Source organism: Castor canadensis, chromosome 4, assembly GCF_047511655.1.
Source record: "Castor canadensis chromosome 4, mCasCan1.hap1v2, whole genome shotgun sequence".
Classification (NCBI taxonomy): domain Eukaryota; kingdom Metazoa; phylum Chordata; class Mammalia; order Rodentia; family Castoridae; genus Castor; species Castor canadensis.
Genome location: NC_133389.1, coordinates 115,499,699 through 115,512,779, shown reverse-complemented (window position 1 = coordinate 115,512,779; position 13,081 = coordinate 115,499,699). Strand labels below are relative to the sequence as shown.

The following is a 13,081-nucleotide window of genomic DNA, read 5'->3' as shown; positions in this document are numbered from 1 at the left end:
ATAGGAAAGGTATAAATATAGCACTATTGACTAAATAGGTCTTGTTGACATTTTGAATCCTAAGTAGGAGTTATTTTATTCAAAGATGTACCATAAAACCCACTCATCTCATTTGAAAAATTCCTCTTGAAACTTACAAAATTTCAATGACTCAGGAAAACATGGATAATAATACACATTTATACCCACCACCCTGATTGACAAGTTAATATTTTGCCACATCTACTTCAGATACTTTTTATAAGAGACATTACAGATACAACTGAAGCATTCTTATTCCCTTACCAGATGTTACATAATTTCCTTTCTCTCTAATTCAAGACAGGAACATTTTTTTAAAGAAGATATGTAGTCTTCCTGTCTATAATTTATACTTTTAATATATATTTGTGTTTTCACATTGTCATTGTTTTGTGCTTTAAAATTATATGAATTATTCTCATTTTTTAATTAACACTGCTTCAAAATGCAGATATGCTGATACTGAAACAGTTTATTTTGGGATGGGTATGGTGACACAAGCCTATAAGCCAGTGATCAGGAGGCGGAGGTGGGAGGATCATGGTCCAGGTCAGCTCTAAGCAAAGAACCCTATGTGGGAAAAAAACAAAAAAACCTAAAGGAAAAAGGGCTGGGGGCGTGGCTCAAGTGACAGAGTGTCTGCCTAGCAAGTACAAGGCCCTAAGTTCAAAACCCAATACTACAAAAAAAAAGAAAAAATTAGTTGACTTAGTTATTCTCCTGATGGATGTTTAGGATGTAGCATGAACACCTTTGTATATGTTTCCTTGCAGATATAAGTATTTCTTTCCATATTGCTTCAATGAAGACTTTTACTTAAGCTAGTATGATAGATTTTTAAACACTACGTACAGGAAATTGGAGAAAAGAAGGAAGCTTTTTAAAAATCTAGGACATCTGTGTTTTACTATCTACCTTAGTTTAAACTTTTATTTCTTTGTTGAATCCTTCATTCTTTGTTAAATTCTTATGACATAAAAAAAAAGAATACTAAGAAATATGAAACCTAAGTTACATTTTACTTGGAAATAGTTCTTCTACTTAGGAACATTTATGTCATATGTATGTATATGGAAAACTACCATTTAGAATTCCACAAGTGGATCACCTCAGGAAAATAAACTGAGGAAGAAGTCATGTGTATCAGCACAAAAATGCTGTTTTTTGCAAAAACAATGTTAGGGTTGAAAAGAATCTTGTCTACCTTCCACCCATGTGCTACCCACTCAAATTGTGACAAAATACTGACTAAATAATTCACCAAGTATGTGAAACCTAATTTCTCATTTCTTGATTTTTTTTAGGGAATAAACCTGACGTATAGTCTACCTTTGACTGTTTGTCTCTTGGTATTCCTGGCTTCACTTTATCATGTGGCTGATCAATGGTCAAATTATTCTTCCTTGTTTCACTGTCTTCAAGCAGGGGAACATAACTGTAACTGTTATCTGCAAGACAAAAACCTCTTGGACATCAGCAGAAACACTTATTTTTGGTATCACCTTAAAAGTAAAAATGATCAAAACTGTATTTTTAAAAGAATAGATTTTAAGCTATGACTTTTAAAAATTATTTCAATAACAGTTACCTTGACAAGTTGCTCATTTAGATATTTTTCCTTCTCACTAAATACATAAAACCCTTATTCTCCCAAAGTCAGTGGTGATTTTTTTCTGTATAAATGAAATAGCGTTATATGTATTTTTGCATCCTCCTTTGTTTACTTTACTGTATATTACGAACATATTTCTTGTTAGTAAGTTAACATCTATTATCATTATCTTTCTTGGCTACATGCCTAATTCATCTGAATCACTGTAACTTAACTTTTAGACATTTCTTTTCCTTTTTAAAAATTTTTTGGATTGTTTACAAGTTCATTGTAAAGGACATTTCAAAAGGAAAGCTGCATAGGGCAAGGAATGTGGGAAGGAGCACAGAGCTTCCATGCCCTCTTTGGGTGTATCACTCTCCAGGAGCTTTGAGCTCTGATATTTCTTTGTTTCTGACTGTTCATTATTAGAAATTATATGTGACACATATCCTGCATATACATCTTTGAGAACTTGCACAAATTTTCTTATGATAACTGCACTTATTGTATCAGAACTATTGAGAAACAATAGAAAAATGAAACAGAAAAACATAAAATTCCACCTTTCCTTTCTCTAAAAGGCTCAAGAAATACATAAAAAATTAGTATGAACATACCTCGACCAGAATTCACAAGAAGTAACTGTGATTTTAGCTTGTCAATAATAGTTTGTTGAAGTGACAGCTGTTCCTGTTGCTCACGGATTCTCTGCTCATAGTTCTCAGTCTGCTGGCAAGAAAACCAGTTAGCCTATTTACGGACAGACATGAACATATATTTACTGTCCATTAATAAATAGACAGGGATTGCCATTTCCCAGGTACTGGAAATTTTATTTATGAGTTACAAACTGGCTCTAGTAATACACTTGCAGATGTTATAGACATTAGTGATTTAAAGCACTTAAAAAAACATCTTATTTAAAGAAATTTCACCCACAAGTTTGACATTATGGTCTCTTGGTCTTTCAATTAGGGTAAAAATAAGAATTTAGAATTTAATCCTTAAAAAAAAAAGAAAAAGCATGAATGATAAGACAGATGTTACATTAAAGTTATCCTTTAAAAATATCAATTTAAAAATTAAAATGTCATGCTTTTCAAATAAATACACTTCTGAATTCATTCTTTAGAATACAAAAACAAAAGAAGTAACTATAAGGAACTATCAAAATAAGAGGGAAAAACACAAATTACAAAAGCATACTGGTCAAAAAGTTATTTTCTAAGTTTTAGTAAATCAACAGAACACCAGGAATAATCCTTAGGATGTATTTAAAATACCATAGTTTCTCTTATAGTATTATTCCATCCATTTTGCTATTTTATTGCAATGACTGTGAGAATTAAGCAATGAAAAAAGACATGACTTGTGGGGGTTAGGGAATACAGATGTTACAAACATTCAAATAAATTTGAAAATGTATCACAATTACCAAATTAACAAAGTTTTAAAAATGTATTAGCTAAAAGTAGTATAGAGTTCTTTACTAATTTCTGTCACTGGAGGAACAAAAAAATAAATGACTAAAATGCAAATTCCTTGACTATGAAGGGATCCTAACAATCTTGGCATGGACTTCAGTATATACTAGATAGTTCACTTTAACTTGACCCCTATAATTAGTGAATCTCTATTATTTTCAGACACCAATGAGCCTAAAGTTCTTTATAAGGTACACAGCTATTCCCAGATTTTCAAATGTAAATTAATTTTAGAAATTAAATCAAAATACTACATTTGCCCAAATAAAAGGTGATTTTTAAAATAAGACACTTCCAATGGGAATACAGTTATTCATGTTGTAAGTAACACAAGTGGTGCACTGTCTTTGTATGTTGCCTGAGGGCAGTCTTACATAATTTGGCACTTCCCACAGAAATCTGCAAAACATGTTAAATACATGCTATTGAAAAGGAAAGGAAGAATCCAAGTAAATTTATTAACAAAAGAATGAATCTTATGGGTCTTCGGACTTCATGTTCAGTAACAATGAGTCTCAGAACAGTCCCAGATACTCTAGTTCAGAGCAAGTTTCTCAGGATAAGACATCTTATGTCTACATAAATTCACATCTAAGCTGAATAATGCAAACACCTACAGCAATTTTTTTGTTTGTTTGGTGGGAGTAGGGTTTGCACTCAGGGCTTCAAGCTTGCAAAGCAGACACTCTATTGCTTGAGCCACACCTCTAGTTCATTTTGCTCTGGTCATTTTGGTGATGGGGGTCTTGGGCACTATTTGCCCAACTGACCTTGAATCTTGATCCTCCTGATCTCAGCCTCCCAAGTAGCTAGAATTATAGGTATAAGCCACTGGTGCTTGGCTACAGCAAATTCTTAACCTTACAATTACCTCAGTAAACATGCTCTGGTCTTCTCTATCTACTTCTTACGTATTTAGGACTTTCTTCAAAGTACTCAAAGTTCTTTACGACCATCAGTCAGTAATTTTTTATCTTTTCACTATACTTTGGTAGACATAAACATTCTACTGTCCAAAGATTAAGTAACTAGTCCAATAAATTTGGCAATCTAGAGATAGGCCCATAATAAATATCTAAATTATTCAAATCTCAGTCCTTCCTTTACCATAGGTTTTTTTTTTTTTTTTTTGGAACCAACTCAGAAAGCTTCTGTCAGTAAATTTTCACCTTTTACTCTCTGGCTTAAAAACATATTTCAGCACATCTGCATACAACATATTATAACAAATGAATAATGCTGAAATGTGTCCAATAGCTGGGAAAAATTAATAGACCAATGGCCACTTCATGTGGAAGTCTTAAACTATTGCTTAAACTACTTGGTAATGTACTATGAAGCTCAAGTAAATTCTGCAATAGTTTTTAAAACTCAGTACTTTTAAAGTATAGCAGAAGAAATAGAATAGCAATGATTCATGTTCTCCAATTCTGGTCTTCCCCATGTACAACTTCCCTGTAGACGATCAGCATCTCATGGGCAGAGACAATTTCTTTCTGCATTTGTAGAGTATTACCTATATTAAGACCCTCAATAAATATTAGTTGAATAGATAAGCTAATTAAATTGTTAATGAAGTATCAAGAGAAACAGATATGCCTTCAGAAGTGACCTGAAGGAATGAATGGAGGGAGAAATGGCTCTGCTTATATTTTTCTGTAAGGAAAACTAAAAAAAAATTCAAACAAGGTTAGTAGGTAAATAAGATAAAAAATTAAGTTTAAGAAAAATAAATGCAAAAGTTGGATTTTTGGGGGGCAAAAAGAAAACTTATGCTGTTAGAGAAAAAGACAGTAATTTAAAAAGACAAAAATACATATTTTGAAAAGTATACAAAGATTATAAATTCAGAAGATATTATATCAAATTGGGAAATAACCAGTAAAATTCAGTTTATTTGCTCTGCTTGAAAACTCAAGTGAAACAGGGTTTTTTTCTTTTTATGAAATTTTATTTACTGAACAAATATGAATAAACATGTATCTTGAAAATCCTTTTAAAAGGTCAGGTAACTGTTGCACAGTCATAGTGTTTTCAAAAAACAATACAGTTACAAAGCAGTTGCATTCCAGTACTATCAAAGACGCCACAAAACAGAAAAATCACTAACAACTACATTGAAAATGTACAACAGCAATGTCTTGTCAACACTTCTGTACAGAGCACAGACATGACAGCTAAAACAGACAGAAGAGAAGATGCTTTTGACAGCCAGTGTGTGTGAATGATTCTTTGAGTCAGATGGCAGCAACAAGTTACCAACTAGGAGATCTGCATGACAACTAACCATCCATCTGTATCAAACACCATCTGGCCAAGATGACTCTGGCTTCTGTGTATTTGACACTCCTTATAATTCCAAAGACTAGCAAAACAAGTGGTCTACCAGTATCTAAAAAGGTAATCAGGTACTTAGGTACTTGTGCCATAAGGTGCTTTGTGTTCTATCTTAGTGTTCAAAGCAAAACTTAAAACAATGGTGATCAGATGTGGTATACATCTTAAATTTATTTAAAATAATGGCTGACCATACAACTCTACTCTATCATAAATAAAACAAAGACATTGTCTTAAGAATTGTCCTTTTATGAAGGTAAAATTCTAATGTTTTCAAAACTAAGATACCATATTTTCAATAATTTTGGACATAGAATTGTTCGAGCTTTCATGAGTTTTATAAATATGAGGATAGAGTTTTGTAAATTGATTTTTTCCTATTGCTAATATTGAACATTTTCATGTTTAATATTTCCAAGGTTTTATTTCCTATATAGGGGAAGAATTCAAATGGCCTTATGTCATCAATAATACTCCAAATAGGTCAAGCATCATTTCTTTTCTTCTTCTTTCTCAATATTCTGAGAAATACTGTGGCTTCCTTCTAATGACTTACTAAGGAATAGAAAAAACTATTAATTTAGACACAAATTTATTAAAATCCATCTTGAAACTTTGGTAAACTAAGCTTTAACTTCAATTTTAGGGTTTCTTTCAAAAGTATGAGATCATATACTCTGGCATATACCTAACTCTCTCCTCAACCATTCTCTGCCTACTACATTGTAAGGCCCACAAAACCCTGCCCTCCAAATACTAATATTTATCTAAGAAATATGCAATCTGACAGATATCAAATTACCAATTAGATTACTATCAGGTGACAATACTGTCACCAATTTCTCAGTATGCCAAGTAGTAAGCTATGACAAACTATTTTTACTTTACAATCCTGTTTTGGTCCTGATTTATTTATCTGCTTCTTTCTCTATGAAATGAAAATAACATTTACCTAAAGATTGAAGAGCTGGTATATATAAATTATCTGTTACACATTAAGCTCTTTGTGAATACTAGCCCCTTTCCTTTAATGCTGAACATTGCATCCACATAATATCTAGAACTATGGGAGTGGAACCACTGCAGAGTACCCACCAGGGAAATGCTCAGCAAAGCCATGGGGTTTGGGTCATTGCAGAGTTCCTGAAAAGGCAAAGTTTAGTGGAGTTGTTGGGGCAGACCCCAGACTGGTAAAGCGACCAGCGTGCAACTTCAGTTTGGGAGAGCCAAAGGCATGTGACTCCAAATCAGGAGAGTTGCAGCCAGCAAAGTTGTGGGTGCAAGATCACCCAGAGCTTTGGAGCTCAATCTCCACCTCAGTGTGTATAGGAGATGGGATATGATGGACTTAAAGAAGATCCTCAGGACTCAAGACAACATTTTCTCTGTTGAGTTTTGAATTTAGTTATCCCTTTCTTCTTTCCCGTGGTTCCCTTTTGGAATTTGGAATGCCTATTCTATACCTGTCATACTATAGTATTTTAGAAGCACAGAACTTTTTTAATCTCCTAGGCTCACAGCTAGAAAAGAAAAGAACTTGCTCCAAGACGAATTATACCTTGAATCTCACCTATCTCTGATTTAGATGACATTTAGATGAGGCTTTGGATGCAGATTTTAAAGTTGATGCTAGAATGAGTTTAAAGTTGGTGCTTAACTCATTCTAGGGGGAATGGAATGAATGCAAGTCACATAAATGATTTTTGGGGGACAGGGGCAGAATGCTATGGTTTGAGTGTATACCCTCCAAAATTTTTGTTGAAACTTAATCCTTATTGTGGTAGCACTAAGAGGTAGGGCCTTTGAGGAGGAGATTAGGTAATTAGGAGTGATCCTCCCTCATGATTGTGATTAAGGCATTATAAAAGAGCCTTCACACAGTTCAAACCTTTCTGTCACTTCTGCAGGTGAGGACATAGTATTCACCCACAGGTCCCCCTTCCAGGATGTAGCAACTGCCATTATCTTGAAAGCTGGACCCTCACCAGACACCAAATCTACTGGTGCCTTATTATGAGACTTCTCAGACTCCAGACTATGAGAAATAATTTCTATTATTTGTAAATTACCTAGTCAAAGGTATTTTTGAAGCAGCATAAATGAACTAGTTAGATACCTAGTAAACAGTGCATATATCCATCAATAAAAGCTCTGATTACCAGTGAACTGTTACCACATAACAATCCCATACTTTAAGACAGTTTTCTCAGTCTTTTTTTCAGTTCATTACAGCTTAAGACTCAGAATTTTCTTTTTAACACATCAGTGTGGTACCTCCATTGAGTTAAAAATATTCTGTCAATCAAGAAACAAAGAAACACACACAAAAAAAATTCCATTGTTCAAAGTTTACAAAGAGACAAAATGGATTAAAAATTATTAAAGAGGTGGGTGCTGGTGGTTCATGTCTGTAGTCCTAGCTACTTGGCAGGCTGAAATCAGGAGGATTGTGGTTCCAGTACTGTCTGGGCAACAAAGTTTGAGAAACTCCCATCTCAAAAGGAAAAAGCTGGATGTGGTTGTGGGCACCTGTCATCCCAGTGATGGTGGGAAGCATAAAATAGGAGGATCATGGTCCAAGCTGGCCTGAACAAAAAGTGAGACCCTAATCAGAGCAAAAAGAGCTGGAGATGTGGCTCAAGCTGTAAAGTACCTACCTAGCAAGCACAAAGCATTGAGTTCACACTCCATTACCAATCACCCCCAAAAAACCAACAAAAATTAAAGAACAATTAATGGCTATTAAAATTTACAAAAAATTGCACTGTGTACAAATGCAAAAAATAAAAAAATGACCATTACCACGAACACAACAAAAGCAAGGTATATACCTACAACTTATGTACAGATATAACAGACCCTTCCCTTTGCATTCCATTCTTCCTCAGGGGTAACTACTACTGACATACACTTTCAGAATTTCTATTCTCATTCTCTCTCTCTCTTACTTTTTTTAAAAATGAGAAATGTTCTGCAACCAAAATTTTCAATTCAGAAACACATTATCATCATGCAATCATTTCATTGTAAGTATTACTATGTGCTCAAATCAGAGAAATTTGTTTTCTTTATCTCATTTAATCCTTCAACCAACCTTCCAAAGAGATTTTTTCTCACATTTGACAGATGAGAAAATTAAGGCTCAACAAGGTATAAAATAATCTGTCTCAGGTTTTCCAGTAGATAGAAGAGCTAGAATATGAATGTGTATTTGTCTGACCACAAAGCCTAATCTCCTGTGTCATATCACGTGAATATACCTAGCTCTCTCAGGGCCCACTTTTTGCTATATACTCTCTTCTTAGGTAATCTCACCGTGCTAGTGGCTGGCTATATGCTAGTGATTCAGATTTCTCCTTCTGGTTCAGACTTCCTTTGATCTCTGGATCCGTGTGGCCAACTACTAAAGCACTTCCAATTTTATACTTTACATATTCTATTGCCTCACAAGATGGATCTAGTCCTTTCCTTTTCAGTATGTAGTACCACTACCTATACAGAAAGTTGTAACAATTTTTTGCAGTACTGTGGATTGAATTTCAGGGTCTTCTGTTTGCTTAGGCAAGCACTTTACCTCTGAACTACATCCCCAGCCCCACCATCTTTTGATATGGAATAAGCAAGTAGAAAGGGAATAATAACACTAGGAACCAGAGAACAGGTACAACACATCTGGGTGCATTTTGCCAAACATCCTTTTCCACCATTGTCCTAAAGTAATGATGGACTACAGTTAAAGTGACTTCTTGGTACAGCAGCCAATATACCCAGCAATGACCCCAAAAGGGATTTTCCCAACCTTAGAGGTTAGCCAGAAGCCTCACCTACATCTCATTACAGTTGAGGTTCTATGTACACACCTACCCTCAAATCACCATCATGGCTCTGAGGATACTTTATTAGATTAATTAGTTTTTAGAAATGCCCTCCCATTAATCTTTAAAGAAGTCCTCATAATTATGCACATAAAATTGACACATATAATTTCCTGCAACCCATAAAAATGCCTAACACCAGTGACTCACTCCACCTATAATCCTAGCTACCCAGGAAGCAGGGATCAGGAGGATCATGGTTTAAAGCAAGCCCAGGAAAATACTAGACCCTGTCTTGAAAAAAACCCATCACAAAAAAGGGCTGGTGGAGTGGCTCAAGGTGTGGGTCCTGAGTTCAAGCCTTAGTATCACCAAAAAAATGCCTAAGATCTGGGTGCTTGGCACTCTTGACTGCTTGGTCAAGCTGCATGCTCTCACTTTCCTTTGAGGATTTACTACTGCTTTGCATTTGCTTCTGCTTCTATAAAATCTAGCTTTTGCTTAAAAAAATCTTGCTGTTTTAAAAATTTTCTGCAGTGAGACCAAGGACCTACCAGTTGTCTGTCCTGACACTTTGACATCTACTTGTATAGCCAATCCATTACTAACTGTAACAGTAATCTTCGAAATCTCTCAAATATATCATAAATTTTAATCACTAATGCAGCTACCACAGTTCAAGTCATCAAAACCCAGGACTATGGACTGCTCTGATAGCCTATCTGCTCTCCTTAAATTTATCAGATAATTTATTCTCTACAATGTAGCCATTGTATTCTCTGCAAAATACAAATCTAATCACAAGAACCTGTGCATTCCTCTTACCTTTATCACCTGACCAAACCCTAGAAAACCCAAGTAACCTTAAATGGTTTCTTACTGCTCTTAGAATAAAGAACCAAATGTTCTTAATATGGCTTCCTAAGTCCTTATAGTCTTGTCCCTGACTCTTCTCATTGCACTATTTCCCATATACTTTCAGTTCTTTTAGAAAAGTGGATCTTTATGTGCTCTTTCAAAAATCACTTCATAATGATGATCTCCTTGGACCTCCTAGATTAGGTCAAGTCCCTATTAGTCATTCTAATAGCAGTTTACCTTTCTTCTTGATATTTACAAAGGTTTGAAACCACATTTGTTTGGTTAGTCTATGCTTTGCTAGACTGCCATCACTCCATGAAGTAGAGAACATGTCTGCTTTATCATTGTAGATCCACAACTTAGTGTATTTCCTGATACACAACAGGTGCTCAAAATATTTTTGCACAAATGTCATAATGTAAATATTTTTATTAACAAATTTCCTTGGACATACATACTATACATATGCATAAAAGTTTTGACGAGACCCATTTCTGGGAATAAAAATCTGAAAGAAAAGATACAGAGATTTTAAATTCTGATGGATAGAAAACTATATGTTTAAGTACTGACAATGTATTATAGAAGAAAGAAGGCTTCAATCAGAAACTACCAGAAGTATCTTTATTCTAAAACCTGTAGCTGCAATAGAAAAAAACAGAATGAGATAGTTTATCTTCATTAACACTTTACACAAAGGATATATTGTTGGGGAACACAGAAAGGGGGAAAAAGGGTAGTAAACAATGAGGCCATTTACAACTTAAATGAAAGTGAAGGTAAATTTTTTTTTTAAAGTAGTACTCATTTTATGCCTTCATGTAATCATCTAAAACATGATTACAAGCTTTCAGAAGTAAAACTTGAGGCTAAGGATTTTTACTTGCGATAGGTCAATACTAACTCTAAAGAAAGCAATGGGACAATAAAACCATCCTTACTGCTTTATACTTATTGTCAGAAAAACATTTCAGAGTACCTATGATAAGAAGAAAAAGACAGAGCATAGCTAGATTTAGTCTTGTTTGAGGCCTTCACCTCAGCCTCACTGGTTAGTCAGTAAGTATCGGTATTTAAAAAATTAGATGGTTTTAAATATTATTCATTCTTTCCCTTTCTTACCAGTACAAAGAAAAAACAACTTATAGCATAGTACCTGAACTATCCTAGAATCAAGAAAATTGTTTCTTTCTGTATAAGACTGTCAGCTTTTCTCCTTTAATCAAGATTGGGCAAGAAGAGACAATTTTTTATATCATATATTTCTTTTCAACAAACATATTTATATTTTCTAATTACATAATGCAAAGAATTTTGGGACAAGCAGGAAAGGTCAGCTGCAGAAAGTCTTCTATAATCTAATCTTTTATACATGGCAATCAGTTTTTAATTTCAGGTATATCTGTTATTTCTGATTCTTCAAAGAAGCAATAGAAGTTATATAAGTCCTTGTTAAAAATATACAGTTTCTCTTACAGAACAGTGGCAGAATTCAATGAAAGGCAACCTGGTGTGAGTAATTGTTAAATATTTAATTCCACATATGGACTATTGTGATACTTGAAACTCTCTAGGCAGCTTCAGCATAGTCAGCCAACTTATGTGCAAGAATGCTAATTATTTCCCATGTCCATTCTCTTCTTTCTTTTAGTAATATAGTTTTAGCTGAGTACTTGGTCAGACACCTAGAGGATATATTTACCACCCTTTCTCACTAGTAAATTTGACAGACACAGAATGTGAACAAAATGATCTGCACAAGTAATGGACAATATCATTTTTAAAAAGCTGTTTGTTCATTTCTTCTCTCACCCTTTTCAGTGGCAGGGAAATGGTAGTAAGTAGACTGGAACAGCCACTGTGATTTCAGAAGATGCATTTTAAGAATGGTAGAGGGCTTGGAGACTTGCCTCAAGTGGTAGAATGCCTATTTAGCAATCATGAAGCCCTGAGTTCAAACCCCATGACCACAAAAAAAGTAACAATAATGGTACAGTTGCTTTTTAAAAACAGTTATATACTCATTTCTGGACTGTTATATGACAAAAGTTAACTTTTATATTACTTAAGCACTGTATTTCTTGGTCTATTTGTAACAGCAACTTATCCTGTACAACAATTCAGTTTCAAAAGAAGTACAAATGGCCAATAAACACATGAAGTGTTCAATATCCTTAAGCCATAAAGGAAATGTAAATCAAAACTACACTGAGATTCCATCTCACCCCAGTCAGTATAGCTATCATGAAGAAAACAAACAACAATGCTAGCGAGAATGGGAGGGGGAGAAGGAACACTTATACACTGTCAGCATGACTACATTAGTGCACCTAATATGGAAATAGTATGAAAGTTCTTTCCTCAAAAAAAAGTAAAAACAGAGCTACCATATGCTCTTGCTATACCACTCTTGAGCATATACCTGAAGGAATGTCAACATATAACAAAGATACCTGCATACCCATGTTTATTACAGCACTATTTGCAACAGTCAAGTTATAGAACCAGCCTAGGTGCCTATTAATTAATGAAAGAATAAAAAATGTGCATATAATGTGTGTAAAATGTTTGCAATAATGGAGTATTATTCAGCCATAAAGAAGAAATTATGTCGCTTGCAGGAAAATGATGGAGATCATCATGTTAAGAGAAATAAACCAGAAAAATACTGTATGTTTTCTTTCACATGGGGAATGTAGAGCTTAAAAAAAAAAAAGGGCAGGGGAAAAGAGATGATGGGGAGCAGAGTATGATCAAAGTACAATATATACACATATCAAAAGTTCACAATGAACCCATTAAAAATTTGTTTAAAAAGGGGGGTTATGCTAGAGGCAAGAGAAATAAGAAAGAGTAATAGAGGGGATGAATATGATCAAAGGGCATTATATGTATGTTTGGATATATCGCAATGAAACCCCTCACTTTGTCACGTTGTAAATAAATATATGCCAATGACATGTTTTTAA

The 13,081-nt window shown here is 34.3% G+C and overlaps 1 protein-coding gene across 5 annotated transcripts in view; it reads right to left on the bottom strand.

The window, feature by feature from the left end:
* Positions 1 to 13,081, bottom strand: part of Tank (TRAF family member associated NFKB activator) — an 80,910-nt gene that overhangs the window by 26,344 nt on the left and 41,485 nt on the right. For all 5 annotated transcript variants that reach the window (XR_012447221.1, XM_074070946.1, XM_020173286.2 and 2 more), the window contains exons 3-4: positions 2,233 to 2,341; positions 1,351 to 1,469 (exon numbers count right to left, since the gene is read on the bottom strand). Coding sequence is in view for 4 of the 5 variants with exons in the window: in XM_074070946.1 (XP_073927047.1) it covers positions 1,351 to 1,469; positions 2,233 to 2,341 (228 nt within the window). In the remaining variant the exon portion in view is untranslated. The remainder of the gene's footprint in view (positions 1 to 1,350; positions 1,470 to 2,232; positions 2,342 to 13,081) is intronic.